We start from the raw sequence: 16893 nt of genomic DNA, 5'->3' as shown, positions 1-16893 counted from the left end.
AAGATGCAATGTTTACTGATGCCCTGGAGGGGGCACTGTATATACTCACATGGGACAAAGCTAAATCAAATCTGATGACTGAAAATGGAATGATGATGTTTCGGTATTATTTTTCTGAATCTAAACCTATGCTGCTGCTGTTCTGTTCCACATACAGCCAAGCAGTTGAAGAAATCACAGATTGAGGCTTTAATGGGAGTGAATTCATTGTTTATGGGAGGTGCTTCTAAGCGTGTTTTCTATTGCTAGTTTGAGCACTTCAAATACTCACGTCTTAAAATAACCAACAACCAAAAATAGCAGATCTACAAGCACACAACACGTCACGCTGTAAGCTTGCACAACATGCTTCCATCGAAGATACCGTCGCTGTCGGGCAGAAACCGGCTGTCTCCATTTTTAACCGTTTTTAATTTTGTTCAATAAATCAGACCATTTTCACAAACATTGAACCAATGAAAAGTATTAAAAAGGCGCTTCTGACTAAACCTCTTGAAGTCCATTGGAACCTCAAACTGTCAGTCAAACCACCCATCTCCAACTTGTGGAGGTCGGGCAGTGGCTCAGGGGTAGAGTAGCCGGTAGAGCGGCTGGATGGTGAGCCGCAAAAGGTTCCCAGTTCGATCCCGGGCTCCCCCAGAGTTAGTGTGGAAGTGTCCTTGAGCACCGGTAATCGGTAAGCACCGGTCTGAGAACCGGTAATTCCTTCAGATGTGCCTTGCATGGTTTCCTCCGCCATAGGTGCATGGATGCGTGTGTGAAACTGTGAATCAGAATGGCACTAAAAGCAGAGACATGCGGGCGGCGGTGGCTCAGGGGTAGAGTGGCTGGATGGTAACCGCAAGGTTGCCAGTTCGAACCCTGTGGGCTCCCCCAGAGTTAGTGTCAAAGTGTCCTTGAGCAAGACACTGAACCCCTAATTGCTCCTGATGTGCTGGTCGGTGCCCTTGCGTGGTTTCCTGCCGCCATCGGCGTATGAATGGGTGTGTGAATGTAACGCACAATCTATGTAAAGCGCCTTGGATAAAGGCGCTCTATAAATGCACCATTTACCATGCTGGCTTCTGTGTAACGCAAACGACTGAAATCAGTGGCGGAGAGACAGACATCTTTAATCCGTGTACTCACGAGTAGAAGATGTCGAAGCCGGTCAGGTTGTAGGCGGCGTCGCTGAAGAAGTGCAGCAGAGCGTAGCCCGAGGTGGTCTCCACCTCCGGAACCGTCTCGTTGCCCCTCGTCTCCGGTACGATCACACCACTGCACGCACGCACACGAACACACACACACACAAACACACACACACACAGCTTTAAAAGATAGCCTGATGAAACGAAACATTGTGATTGTGTGGAGACATTGTGCAGGATTTATTTTTTCTTTCTTCTTTTTCAGTGAGTCAGCCCCTCGTTTGGTGCAACGTCTTCTCCTACGCAACTTTGTAGGTGTGCAACAGACTTGCTGTTTCTGTACAGAAACATGACATTCTTTAAACTTTAAAGGATGTCAGCAAGTCTGTTAAAGTTTAAAGCATTGTTTCTCAAAGTGCGGTTCCTTGAGGGGGGGGGGGGGGAATCCCCCTACAAAATGACGAAGTTTATATCACAGTTTGTAGATCTGCCATTTGACAAATGTTGATGAATCTTCCGTGACACAAAATATTTTCACATATGTGACCAAATACACATCAATGTGGGGGTCCTTGACTTGGAAATGTTTGAGAACCAATGCTTTAAAGTGGCATGAAAACGTAGACTGATTGGATTGATGTTTTTATTTATTTATAAACTGTATTCCGTGTGATGAGAGCTTGCTCACTCTGCGTTGGAAAACCTTCGCCAGACTACGTAAAATGTAGGATTTCAACAGGTTTTCTTTTTACATAACCTGGAACCAGTGCTGGAAAAGTTACACAGAAACAGTGATATATTACCTATTACTAGTTACTCATTTACATATTAATCCCTGACAAAAGTAACTAGTTACTTTTTACATTATTTTTTTTCCTTGCCCCAAGCATATTTTGTTCTTAAACGTCTCACACTACCTATTTTCCCCCGGACGGTGAAAGCCCGCCCTTCTGCATCTGATAATTCACACGTACAGACAATTGTGCATTGTTTCTGTATCCGCTCTAGAGTCTAGATATAGACCGGATCAGCAGCCTGCAAAGCAACTTGATTCCAACTCAGTCTACCATTATAAATTATATTAAATTATAATAAACACTCAAGCCCCACAGTACCACCAATGCTGGTGAAAATAGTAACAGGTTACTTTTGGAAAATAGTAACATACATTATTAGTACTCAAAATGTTAATTATGTTATATTGAAAAAGGTAATAATATTACTTTAAGTAATAAGTTACTTAGTTGCTTTCCATCAATGCCTGAGACGAGATTTCCAACACAGAGATTTTTCACATCTCCTCCCAATAGAATTGATATGAACAATGTTGAAGCTGCACTGATTGCTGCTTAGATTTTTGCTGTCACAACGTGGCTGACATAATCACGAGTATTTGAGATGACGGCAATTATTTTGGAATAATCATTTGCATTGGTCCATTGATATTCATAATCAGAATAGTTCTCATTCATCTGTACATAAAAATAGCCACTCTACAAGCTCACGACACGTGATGCGCTTGTGTGTGTTGTGAGCTTGTAAATCGGCAATTTTTACTATTTGTTTTAATAATTATTAAATGCAAGGCCTGTTTTCCATAGTGCATTACATTTATGTTCATCATTGGTGCAGTCATTTCTTTGCATATTTAAGTAATTTCTCATACCTGACCTGTGTCGTGTTTTGTGTACATAGCCTAAAAGTCAAACATAAATGTAACTTTGATTCATGTGTTCCAAAGTTCAGTGCAATAAATAAACATAAAATCGTTAATCACTAGTATTTGTACGACAATTAATAGACAAAATGATCGTGACAACCCATAGACAAAATGCAGTCAGCAGCATGCAGCATGGATGAGAGATATTTCTAAATATTTAACAACAAACCGAGCCCGTTCTTCTGCTGATAAACACATGGCTGAGTGCTTGGCAATAAAGTTGTTTAATCAATATAGATGGCCTTTGAACTGAGATTTTATTTATTATTTTTTAACATACAGACAGACACAGAGATCTCCATCTATGGATCATAAAAGGGACAGACAGAGCGATAAAGATTGATAAATACACTGTATATGTATTTCTGGACAACTGCCGACTGACAAACGTTCAACTCCATTGCGTCATGTGCAGCATATGCCAAGTTTGAAGTCCATCGGTTCGACAGTTCAAGATACTCGAGGGGAAGACGAATAATCAGCGCCTTACCTGAAAACAGCCACCAGAGGGGCGTATACCGAGTCTCCATCGTAGATGTACATGTGGTCCCAACTGCACTCTGTGGCGAAGTGGTTAAAGCGTAACCTCAACACCGCGTTTGGACTGGAGGAGGAAAGATAACACACGGAGCAACTTGATTACAATTATGTTCATCTCTGACATTGAGCTATGTGACCTAGACATTTTTTGACTGATTGGTAGAAGAATAGATGAATAAACACTGCCACGGTTGCAAATTTAAGTTGACGATTAGTTGTCACACATATACCGTAATTTGCGAATAACGATTTAATTGTGTATTCTTTTTTTTTTGCATTAAACATTGGAACGTATTTCTGTTTGCCTTTTAGGATTCATGATCACAAAATGCACAGGCCATATATGACAAATAACTTCAATATACAAAGGAACCACAGACGCAATTATGATTTCTTTACTTTTCACAACATAATTGATCTACAGGTTTACAACACGTGTTGTAAGCTTGTAGATTTTTATTTATGGACATTTTTCAACATGGAAACGATGAATATGCAAAAATAATTTCTATTATCTCAAATAATTGCGATTAGGCGATTATACAGTACAATAATTGTCAACATATATTAAAGGTATATTCAGTGATTTCACTTAATTCAAATATCACTTATTTTTTTGTTTTGTTGTGATAATCCTCTCTACTATAGAGTGTGCTGGCCATATAAGGAGTTCCTCCCTGTCCCCAGTTAACCCCTGGGGGTCAAAAAACCTTAGGTTTCGTTTTTGACTCTCTATCCTGATTGGACGAAAGGCTGGGTCCCACAGCCAAAAACGAAACCTATGGTTTTTTTAGTGAAATCACTGAATATACCTTTAACATAAACAATATACAACTTAAATGGGCCTAACTACTTCAAATGGAGTTGGATTGGATTGGATGATTGAACTCTCCCACAGTAATAAGGGGAAAGAAATTACACTTAATTCTACACTCAGTGCTATGTAACTCAGTAGCGGGTGGAAGGTTTCCAAACGCAGTCGCAACAGATTGGCACCTCTTCCAGGCGCCACTGAGTTCCCCAACTGTAAAATGAATAAAGTGTAAAAAGTGGCTTTTTTCCTTATTACTGTGGGTGAGTGCAAGCATCCAATCCACTAAGCAAACAACAAAGCAAGGGTTGAATACCAACCATTTGCCATTTTGGCACATTTTTTGTGCCGTTTAGCAGTGTTGCTTATTCCACGAGCGCCTGGTCCTTACAAGCTGTACCTCGTTGTAAAAGGTGACTAATCAACGATTAAAATGATATAAAATATCAATTGGTATTATTAATGTGGAGAAATAATGGACCAAGTTTAAGTTATCCTGTTCATTACTGTGAACAAATGTATTATACAATACATATATCTTCGTGTTCGAGCACAAAATGCATGTTGAGAATGAGAACCCCAAAACGTTCCGCATACGCGATGCGCGTGGAATGCTATGCAGCGCTGCATAGCGCACGCCGCACACTGCATAGCACACGCCGCACACTGCATAGCACACGCCGCATAGCGCATGCCGCACACTGCATAGCACACGACGCATAGCATGCACTGCATAGCACGCGCTGCATAGCGCATGCTGCATGGCCCATCCCACACAATTATTCTACAGTTGTGGCACCTGCCTAATCTAGCTGAATACACCCGACTTAGACCCTCTATACTTAGTAACACAGACCTGAGATTCACCGGTGCATTCTGTTTCAGTCTAAAATACACAAGTCTCTTCACCAGAAATAGCCGCTCTACAAGATTGCCTATTTTTTTTGGTGAACGTTACGCCCAGAATAGGGATGCTGCAGTCCAAGTGATTCAAAGAGCATGTAAAGAAAAAGTTATTTTGAATCTGTCCTAATGGAAAACAGAGATTCTGGGGTTCAGTTTATTCAGGGGTGCCGTGGATGATAAAAGTTAATTACAGGGGGGCCCCCCCGAGCTACATTTTTTTTGAGAACCAACCATGGACCCTACAGTCCAATAAGTGTTTCTGTGTGCCCACCAATAAACGGACTTTCTGTCCATACCGGTGGTCTCCAGTCCTGACAGCTGAAAGGTACAACCACAGAAACCAGTGATGACAGATTTTACGAGAGAAATAAGCAACCAGGTCTATGCTTCAGCAGTAAATCTGACATTTTCTAAAATAAATCTTGAATGTGGAATACTGGGGAGCGGGGGGAGGGGTCCTTGACCCCCCCCAAAAAACAACCCACAACTACTAATATTTAAAAGTGACTTCACAGAAAAGCAAGACCAATGTCCTTATAATAAGCAGACATGGCAACCCTGACAGCAGAAACACAGGTTTCAGTAGAACCTGACCCATTTCCTATTTCCTGACCAAATAAAAAGAAACGAAAAAAGATTCTATAAACAGCGCTGCCATTCGCTGCTCAGCTGTTAGTGGGCGCAGAGAGAGCCAAGTGATATTTGGTAGAAAAATATTGTCTTTTTAAACACTAAAAGTACTGTGGCTGCTGAAGTTTATTTTTCTTAACCTGTACCTATATGGACTCGCTCCCAAATCGCAAAACCCCAAATAAACAACATCAAATAAAAAAAACCTAACATGCCTCGGTGTATTCCAAGCACCTGATCTCCAGTTCTTATAGGCCAAATCACAGCTTTGGGTTGTTAGTTTTATTTATTTGTGACATATGTTTGCACACAACGAGAATTTGTCTCCCGCGTCAACCATTGGGAACAATGTGTTGAGTATGTGTATGTGAAATAGTGTCCATATTCTGGCAGCTGGCCCTTTACAATTTAGGCATTTGGCAGAATGCCTAAGAAAGCTAAACACATACATCAAATGCAGAGAGACAGTGTAGTGCCTCAAAAAAAAACTGGAAAGCATCTGTGTCATTTTAGATTTTGGCTATATATACACTGTCGGGTGGAAAACTCATATGTCCAAAACGGTACCAGCGAGGCGTACCCATTAAAAGTGGCCTGTGAGTGTATCTTATCATTCATTTACAGGAGACTCTAGATTGTATGAGGAATCAGAGCGTGTCAGGAATAAAAAAGCAGGGCACAGCGTATTATCAAGTTGTCAGATTGAAATGAAAGTATGTACGCAAACCCCATCTGAGCAAACATCCCAGGACTTTAAATAGTTCAGACCAGGCCTACTTTACAGTGCAGCAGCAGTAGCAGCAGCAGTACAGATCAGCTGAGGCAAGCTAGAATGGCACTCTGTCCAGATTAGTCTTCTTTTACGTTCCATCACACGACAGCGTGGCTTGCCAAAAACAAACCGATCTGCAAGCTACCGGCCAAGTTATGTTTGGCAGTGGTGGCAAACGTACTACAATGTTTTACTTAGATCAAAGTTTAACCCATTCTGACCTGAGATCAGATTCTAAAAATGTCTATTACATCCTGACAGTTTCATTATTAACCCATTCTGACCTGAGATCAGATTCTAAAAGTGTCTTCGATTTTTCAAAAATAGCAGACCTACAAGCTACAAGCCACTCGGTGGCGCGATATGAGCTTGTAGATCTGCTATTTTTAAATAGCTAAAGCACGACACGATGTTAACACCAAAATGGGTGCCCGGTCAGAATGGGTTAAGTACCAATACTGCACTGTAGAAATACTCTGTAAAAGTCTGCAATTCAAAATGACATGAGTAAAAGTACAAAAGTATTGGCATCAAACTGTACTTAAAGTACCAAAAGTAGAAAGTACTCATTAATGCAGAATTCCCCGTCTCACAAGTTTTTAAATGTATAAAGATATTTTTAAAATAGCAGATCTACATGCTCACAATGCGCCGGATCGGCTATTTCCAAATGGCCTGAAAATATATAATATAGGGCTGAAGTGGATACTGTATGTTTTGTAATCTACAAAATATACAAAATCTACAAAGTAACTAGTAGTTCAAGTTCTCAAATAATTGGTGGAGTAAAAGTACAATATTTGCCTCTGAGATGTTGTGGAGTAGAAGAAAAAGTACTGAAAACTGGAAATACTCCAGTAAAGTTAAAATACAGTAAATGTTACTTTCCACTACTGGATTTTTGGAAAGCAAAAGTATAGTATAAATTACACTCCGCTTTAGGTATGCCACTGTTTATTTGGCTTTGCAAAAACAAAAGTGTACTTACTATCCTTCAATGAGCCAGGTACATTTGGTTAACCCATTCTGAACGGGCACCCATTTTGGTGTCGGCATCATGTTATGCTTTAGCTATTGAAAAATAGCAGATCTACAAGCTCATATCGCGCCACCGAGTGGCGCGATACGAGCTTGTAGGTCTGCTATTTTTGAAAAATCAAAAAAAACGACTGACATTTTTAGAATCTGATCTCAGGTCAGAATGGGTTAATCAGACCAGTGTGTGTCCAGCGGAAACCTCGTATGAATCTGATCTCAGGTCAGAATGGGGTAAAGTGTACTTACTATCCTTCAATGAGCCAGGTACATTTGGGTTAAAGTGTACTTACTATCCTTCAATGAGCCAGGTACATTTGGTCTTGTACTTGTAGTTGATTGGCCCGTCCGTCAGGTACCCCGAGGGCTCCGTCAACCTGAAACAACAGCATGGTGGTAAATATTAGCATGATCAGTTCAACCAATGCATTATTTATAAGAGGCGTTTTCAACCGATTTCATATCAAGGCCCATTATCTATTTGGCATTTGAGCCACAGACCACCGTTTGATGACAGCTAGCCTCTCAGACCCAAAACGTAGAATATTTTGTTGTCGGATAAGATTTTGTGGTGTTGTTGTTGTTGGTACAATAGGAGAGATAACAGGCACATGTTGATCAAAATAACAATTCTTCTTCTTGTAAATTAAGTAATGGAGATGCTTAACAATAAAAATGAAACCAAACTGGACCATTTGGTTTCATTTTACAATCTCAAGAGTTAAAGGTCCATTTGGTTACAGTTATTATATTAGAGGCTTTTGAGGGGTGCTAGCCCCTCCTACAGTATATTCAGCTATTAGTGTAGATTATGGTCTTTCTACACGATGTACGATGATATGAGTGCCCCTCCCTCACTTCACTTCAGTTGTGATTTTTATTAATATAAAATAATGCTTTTAAGCTCAAATCTAAAATGGTGACGCAGATGCTTTCCCAGTCTTTCTTAATGGGAAAGAATGCCTGTTGCACTGACTCTGCACGGATATCCTCCTCCTCACATGATGAATCACACAGGTTTTAATTAAATTCCCTGCAGGACATTTCCTTTCATTGTACTGTGTGTGTGTGTGTGTGTGTGTGTGTGTGTGTGTGTGTGTGTGTGTGTGTGTGTGTGTGTGTGTGTGTGTGTGTGTGTGTGTGTGTGTGTGTGTGTGTGTGTGCGCACGCACTACTGTACATTGAAAATGCTAACAGATTTGATTGGCTAGAAAAACATGTTCTCATTTTAAAGTATTTTTGTTTGTTTAGTTGGTTTATTTAAAATAACGTTAAATAGCTCTATATTCTGATATAGAGATATATCCAGCTCTTTATTATAAACAGAAAATGCATTTTCAGGATGGGTGGAATACCAATTTTATCCAATCAGGATACAGAACTCAGCAGGATACATATTAAACAAATACAATTGGAAGTGATGACACAAGGAAATGAGCAGACAGAAATGGAGCTGGAACACTGTAAATTTGCCTACTATCAGAATATAGTGCTTTAAACCTTTTGTTTTTACCAAAAAGTATCACTTGCAGCATGTGCGTGGGACAAGCAGCTGGTGGCTTTGCACGTCGACCCAAACCTAGACGGACAAACCGGATCCAAAACATAGGGAACAGGAATGTGACGGTTTCTGGAAGCAGTTCTATCACGCTGTCAGGGCCGTTGTGTGGACTTCATGTCTGCCTTACAATCAAGGCCTATTCATAGCCCAGCTTTTGGTGAAGAGTTGACGAAGAGGTTAGTAAAAACAGAGAGATGTGGTGTGTGAGCGAAAGCATTGTCAACCGAAAACTGGACAATGCATAAGCCTTTACAATAGTGATGGTTCTCTCTCTCTCAGTCAAACTGTTGACTTTCAAGGACCATCGTAACTCTGAGAGTGTACAAATGGAAGAATATGTGACTGAGATTGAGTTGTTGGGAAATAATGACGTTATTTCTAAACAACTACCGCCACACCCTTCGCAAACCTGCATCTAGTATCACAAGATACGCCCTGTTCTGGAACCCACAAGGGAGACGGAAAAGGGGCAGACCAAGAAAAACACCTAGACCTAGATGTGGGCAGCGGGGCAGCACAGTCGCCTCGAAAAACAAGTAAGTCAAACAGAATAAATGTTTGGTTATTATATCGTCGCTTCAAATCTTTTCAAAAACATTCTTGAGAGCAACGTTTTTAGCTGTAAATGACATGGTGTGTTTGTCTACATGGCTGTCACGTTGGATAAAGCACGACATCTAAGCAGCGTAGCCAGGTGCTCCGAGGCTTTGATTAGACAGCGCTCTGTGATAGAGCGGTCATTATCAAGAAATGACACACCGCTGAATTCAGCAATTGACCGATCAGAATCAAGCATTTCAAGAAAGCCGTGTAATAAAGAGTGATATCATTTTCCTCATAAAGTCTGATTGTCCAGAGATGCCATTTGGTGGGTATCACTGTGTCAGCTATAGCTCCATATAACAGTTTAGCTGTAAGTATCATACCTACAAAGAAGTATAGTGTGAACAATGGTACTGCACACCCCCACGGAGGTGGCGGGTTCGAATCCACCGAGGTGGTGCATCCGGCTTTGTCGAGTGTCTACTACAGACAAACACAACTGGCTCGTGTTGGGGCCGGGGGGCGAATCCGGGCAGGGTTTCGTATACTCCTGCACGCTGGGGGCAGGCGCCTGTCAGCGGGGAGAGCCATAACAGTGCCAAGGTGAAGGTGTTTTGTATTTATGTCTAGCAGCTCTCAGCTGTCTCAACTACCTAGAAAATACAAAAGGACTCCCCGTTTGTCTCGCACGCATGCACTTCCCTATTTTACATGGGTCAAAGTTACTGTTGTGATTAAGATAGACATCTTACAAATGACAGAAGTTGCTCAAGAACATATACGTATGCCAGCCACCTACAGCAACCTCTGTTGCTATGGTGACAGGCAGTGAGACATCATCACGCGGTTGCCCGAGACTCGTAGCCATCAGGAATGTTACTACGGTTTACTATCAAACAAAACGATGCAGTATGGTGTGTGTCAGTGTGTAGAGAGGTTGTTCCAACTAATCCATTTAAATCCATTGTAGAACAATAAGCACCAACAACCACAGAGCATAGATAGACAGTATGGTATCAGTGAGTGCAGACTGGTGAATCTCACAGCTATTTTTGAGTGGTGCAACCACTCCCTTACGGAGTTGTGTGGGTGGGTGGCTGGCTGGGTGGGTGGGTGGGTATGAGCATGAAAACAGCATGGTTGTTTTTCACCACCTGTGCGCAACCTAACACACACACAAACACACACGCACATATTAACTGTATGATGATTTCGGGTGTGCCAGTATAGTACAGTGACAGTACAGTACAGTAGAGGGTACAGTAGACGGAGTAGAGGGACCGGCACACGGTAACTCATTTCTCTACCGTTTCGGACGCAGAGCGGCTCGCCGGAACCGGGCCGGCACCCTGGGTGCGTTCCTGTGGCTCTGGAACTTCCCCCGGGAACCCCCACACGGAGTTGCACCACTCACTTTCACACAGGTGTGATTTTTACTTTCAGGCCAGTTCGCTATGCCATATATTTTTGCTATAGGATTGGTATTTAAGATACTCAAAGCCAAGGGAGAGTGCAACTGCAACACTTCAAAGCCAGTGAAACTCTCATTCTGCTACTGTCACCATGCTGTGGAACTGGAATGGCCAGCTTTGTGTGTTTTGCGTCATCCTTTCAGCCTAAATGTTCTTACCGTTTGACTAAAACATTATCCAATCAATCATTATACTGTCTGTAGTGTAGGTTAAGACTGAAAAGATATGGGCCTCCTAATAGCCATCTGACTAATAGAACTGACAAGTATTTTACGATTTTGTTAATGGTTTTCTTTTTCTTACATGCAAATGAATATTATGTAATAAATGCTGTGGGTTATAGACTGTAAATCCTCTACCAAATGTCTACCAGTGAATTCTTATTAACCCAGTCGAGTAGTGTATTTGTATTTGCGCAACCACCCAGCTGCCCGAGTTGGATCGGCCTGAAAGATAATTGAAAGCCTGAAGCCAGATTCTACAAAATGTCTTCTAAAACCTGACAGTTTTCTGAAAAACCAATGTTTCTAATTGTAGTTCTTAATCTTTTTTGTGTCAAGGACGCCCAGAATGATATGTATGTGGCCGCGGATCCCGAGGTGAAGTACCCGCCCACCACCCCGGAGTCTAGGGGAATCCGGGGCGGGAAGGATGATATTTGTCACAGAGCGCACTCCAGCCTGTAGGTGGCGCTGCTACAGGCTGGAGCGGCACCTGTCAACAGGGGATGTTCAACGTGTAGGACGGAGTCTCTACGTCCTCCCGGTGGGGGCTCTTCACTGGCTGGCAGGTGAGCCAGTAGGATACAACAGTGGTGGCAACACAGAAAAATGCGTGGGGAGGAATTCATTGACATAATGAAAAAGGAAAAGAATTGGCTACTGTAAATAACGATCATTTAAAAAAAAGAAAGATCACAGTAGATCTTCAAGAAGGATGCCTCCCGAGCATCTCCCTAGGGAGGTCCTCGATGCACGTCCCACTGAGAAGAGACCCCCTGGCAGACCACAGACCAGATGGGGGGGTTTACATCTCCACTCTGGCCTTGGAACGCCATCCCCCAGGAGGAATGTTGCTCTGGAGAGGGATGTCTGGAGCTCTCTGCTGGAACTGTTGTCCCCGCAGCACGACTCTGGATAAGCGCTTAAAGATGGATGGATGGTTGCCTTAACTAAACAGGTGCAGTAATGCAGGACTAGACACTATTTTATTTACCAAATATAGTCGCATATTTGACTCATCCTAACTATTGGGAGCAGTGGGCATCAACTGAACACGAGACTGGAGCCTAGTGGCAGGACACTACCAGGACACTACCCCTCCTCCTAACATACAGGTATCATTTAACCTCGGTTCATTTCAGTAGTCTAGGCCCTAGAGTCTAGACTCTAGTGAACGCAGTGATTCTCAAACTTTCAAGGACAAACACAAACTTTGTCCCAACACAAACATTGAATGCCATGGACAATAAATGACAACTTTGAGCGTTTGTGTGAACACAAACATTGCGTGGCACAAACATTGAAGACGAAGGTGAGGACGCAAATTCTGATTGGCCGGAATGTGATATATGATGATGTACGATGATAAAAGCTCACTTCACAGTTCACACGGGGGTGATTTTATTATAATAACAGTGCCATCTAAAAGACCGCCCCCCCTGGGTCCCAGGACCCGTTACACTGAAACCCTATTTACATCACTGGAACCCTGAGGGTCCCTGGAGGACCCCACTTTGAGGACCACTGATCTAGTAATCTGGCTTAGAGCGGAGGAGTTTCCCCATCTTTCGTTTGCTTTTCCAGATCCTAAATGGCTTAGTTCCCAAGTACTCACTAAGTATAGTGAGGGATGCTCATGGGTAGGATACAGCCAAGGGATTTATTTTGATCTTGTCCCCCCCAAATCCCCCAGGTTTAGGACGCTTAAGGGTAAGAATGTGTTTTATTACGCAGCCACTACACACTGGAATGCATAGACTTGGCTAGCAAACGCTTTTTTTGTTAATAAGGCTCTAAACAAAACATTCAAAGTCCAGACTTGGCTAATTGGATAAAATTGGTAATCCCAACCTGAAAATGCATTTTCTGTTTAAATAAAGAGATGAAGAGACATGGGGACTCCTGTTACTGAACACACAGACTCTATACAGCAATGAGTGCTATCAGAATATAGCTATTTAACACTCATTTCACCTTTAAGCCGCTTGTCTGTATTGTTCTCAACTGTGACTGTCAATATATGGTCGTTTGTTTGTCTGTTGGGTTTAGTGGACCGCAATGGAAACAAACAAGCTTTGGCTTGTTTGTGTCTAATCCACATTGACGCGTTTGAATGGTGACACTTGTCGTTCTTAAATTGCTTGCTGCCAATTACGTATTCTATCGCAGTATTCTGTGCATTTTGGTGTAGGACGACATTCCACAAACATGAATCATGCCAACTCCAGTCCACACAGAGGCCCCTGCCCTGCCTGCTAGGTTTGAACCCAGAACCACCCTGACCCCACCATGCATCATATCAGACCCAGACATACTCTCAGAGTTAAATGAACACAGAGGATAATGGCCCTCATAGCTCGGCAAGGCATACTATGCCCCGTTCACCACTTAAAACCTCCCTTACACTCTCAGAGCTAGATTAGCAAAAGAGGATAGATAGCATTACATTAAATATTGCTATACCCACTTTACTTGGACCTTTCTTGGCAGCGCTTGCTTGCAATGGTCCCTAAGGATGGCTCCCTTAATTAGTCCCTTTGGTTAAATGCTAAAAGTTGCTTGCACTCTCAGAGAACTGACTGAGGAGTGGTCCAGGGCTTACAGAGACTCGCTGTTAGCCCTACAAGCAGAACCCAATGCTACTGAAGTTTCAGACATTTTTTAGACCCAGAGCATTGGGTCCTATTCCACCTCCACCCTGCCACCGGGTACGCACACATATATAAACGTAAACAACTTCGGATAAGTCCTTCTGCGCTCTTTCAGGACTTTTTTTCGTGTGAGGGCTTCTGAATGTGTGAACTTTAAGTACCTATAAATACCGCTGCGAATATCTCCTGTGGCGCGGAAGCCGTTAAGTATTTTTAATCTTTGTTTGACCGATTTGGTCGCTTTGATTCTTCTCTTCCTTCCTTGTTTATTGACACCTCATTGTACCGCCTATCTGGCTAGCTAGTGGCGCTATAGCTATGACAGAGCAGATCAGAGGCAGGGACGTAGCCGGCACAAGCCAACCGCACACCGGGAGGCGGTACAATAAACGGTAAACAAACAAGAAGAAATAAAGCGACCAAATCGGTCAAACAAAGATTAAAAATACTTAACGGCTTCCGCGCCACAGGAGATATTCGCAGCGGAATGTATAGGTACTTATAGTTCACGAATTCAGAAGCCCTCAAAGGAAAACAGGCCGTCAAACGGCGCAGATACGATGTTACGGAGCATATTTATGTCCGGGTTCCAAAATTCCCATACGAAAATATAGTTATGAACAGGGACCCTACATAAAACTCATCCAAATTTCAGAAAAGCTTTATGGAGGGTTCCGAGAGGGGCTAACTCGCTGTAAGCCCTGGACCAGGGCTAGGTGGCTCTCAGGGACTCCCGGGGTTCATGGGGGGGGTTCCTAATATACCCTTGTAGGTCTGTAACGTTATTGGGGGGCAGGGGGGGGGTCATTGAAATTAAAAAGTTAACTTTGAGAACCACTCACTGATACAAGTTTATTTTAAAGAGCACACACTGTGACACACACACACACACACTTACTTGAACCTCCCGTGGCAGTGCTGGCACTGCTCCCCGGCCCAGCCTCGGTCGCAGACGCAGGAGCCGTTGACACACTTCCCGGACAGGCAGCCCTTGTCGTCGCAGCTCTGCTGCTTGCTGCTGGCCGGGGAGGACGCGTGGGTGACGAGCACGAAGTAGAAGACCACGGCGCACACGGCCAGGTATCTGTTGATGATCCCCCGGCGCAGGCTAGTAGAGCTGGCTCCACCACCGCCGGTGGTACCGCCGGTACCGAACTGCTGCCTGAAGAGGACCAGCTGCTTCCCCCCTCCTCCTCCTCCTCCTAGCCCTGGGTCCACCATCGCCATGCCACCAGCCTCTACTCCCAGTGCTGCTGGAACAGGCTGAATCAAAGCCCACGGTACCAAAGGCCTTCTGAAGCCTACCCAGGTTGCTCCGATTATCTGCCCGCAAGATCCGTCCTCCTCCTGGAGCCTGCTGCTACTGGTGTCCTGCATGTTGGACCGTTAGCATGCATGTTCAATACACACACTAACGCACAAAAACACACAACCACCGGGATTTCCAGTCGTAGCTGTATTGTTTGAGCTTTTTGTTGGGTAGGAAAAAAATATACACTAAAGAATTGTAGAAGAGTAGAAGTGGTGGGTAAAAGCAGCCATCGTAGCCGAACAGGCTAGGATTTGATGTTCCCCCACACAGTGTTTTGGTTACAAATAGGCTGCGATGCCTCCGTTTAAATCCGTCAGAAGCTATAAAAAGGAGGTGCTGGTCCGCGTTGGGCTCGGCCCCGGCTGGGCTCGCCTCGTCTTCGGTGTAAAACGGCTCAACACCGCGGTAGCTCTTGTCCTCCTCCTCCAGAAGACTGCGTCTCAGCAGCAGCAGCACTAGCAGCCATGTTTATCTTGGTAAACAATCCCCCAAAAGACCCCGAGCACAAACCAAACTGGACACTTTGTTGTAGTTTATCAGACGGGACCGCTTCGCTACATTGTAATTAAACGTCGCTACAATGTAACGGTTCTGTGTCTGGGTATTAATAATGTGTGTCCGCGGCGGAACAAAGGGCCGGGGAAAAGGGAACTGTGTTGTGGAGTCTCTCTTCCCCCAGTGGTAGAAGCTCTCTTCTGTGTGTGTGTGTGTGTGTGTGTGTGTACTGTGTGGTTGGAGGAGGGCAGGCTCTACTCTGTCTCTGGCTGCCGCAGTCGACATAGATGTGAATGGAATGGGATGGGGGGAGGTTGTGGGGGCTGCTTAATTGGATGAGTTTATTATTGAAGTGTTAATCAACCTTTTTAATTGTCACCTCCCCCCTCCCCCCGCGTTTGATATGCAAATGTTGGGAGGGGGAGTATATGATGCATCAGGTTTTGATATGCATCAGACCAGTGCTATTTGGGAACTTTTTCAAGTAATTGATTGATTGAAATATTTATTAACAGTTTGCAGAATTTACAGTACATTTCAAGCACAAACTCAATACAAAGACTGTTAACTGTGAGTGGACGACCCAATTAAGCATTACACTTGTTTACAACAGGGTCCACATTGTTCAATTCATCAAAAGGAAGGACCCCACCAAATTGTAATTGTATTTCTTATTTTTATTTTATTTTATTCATGAAATCATTTAATTTGGCGAATACATAATGGACGATGGAAGCCCCTGATTTAAAGCATTGTAGCCTATAGTTAGCATTGGCTTGGGTGGGTGAGGGGGACCCTTTTCTTTTTTTAGATACTTTTTGTGGCTTTCTGCTTTTATTGATATAGGATTAGCCAGGATACTGTAGAGTTGAGAGAGACAGGAAACACATGGGAGACTGCAGGGAATGACACGCAGCAAAGGTCGTGGGGGGATCGGGACTCGGCCCCGCAGCCCGCAATACGTGCTATGCGCCTGGACCGCTAGGCCAGCTGGCTCCCCGACTAGTGAGTGACCTATACACTGGGCCTACAATTTGACACCAAATGCATTTTATTCTGAATTTCTGAATATTGTTTTCTGTTATCATACGCATTTT

General features: G+C 43.3%; 1 protein-coding gene across 2 annotated transcripts in view; it reads right to left on the bottom strand.

Annotated features, from left to right (window-relative positions):
- Positions 1-15984, bottom strand: part of atrnl1b (attractin-like 1b) — a 126720-nt gene extending 110736 nt beyond the window's left edge. For both annotated transcript variants that reach the window (XR_014570604.1, XM_083788005.1), the window contains exons 1-4: positions 14888-15984; positions 7835-7918; positions 3338-3451; positions 1129-1257 (exon numbers count right to left, since the gene is read on the bottom strand). Coding sequence is in view for 1 of the 2 variants with exons in the window: in XM_083788005.1 (XP_083644131.1) it covers positions 1129-1257; positions 3338-3451; positions 7835-7918; positions 14888-15366 (806 nt within the window). In the remaining variant the exon portion in view is untranslated. The remainder of the gene's footprint in view (positions 1-1128; positions 1258-3337; positions 3452-7834; positions 7919-14887) is intronic.
- Positions 15985-16893: the final 909 nt, after the last annotated feature.

The sequence above is a fragment of the Protomyctophum parallelum genome (genome assembly GCF_964188405.1).
Source record: "Protomyctophum parallelum genome assembly, chromosome: 17".
NCBI classification, from domain to species: domain Eukaryota; kingdom Metazoa; phylum Chordata; class Actinopteri; order Myctophiformes; family Myctophidae; genus Protomyctophum; species Protomyctophum parallelum.
This window is presented reverse-complemented; position numbering and strand designations above follow the sequence as displayed.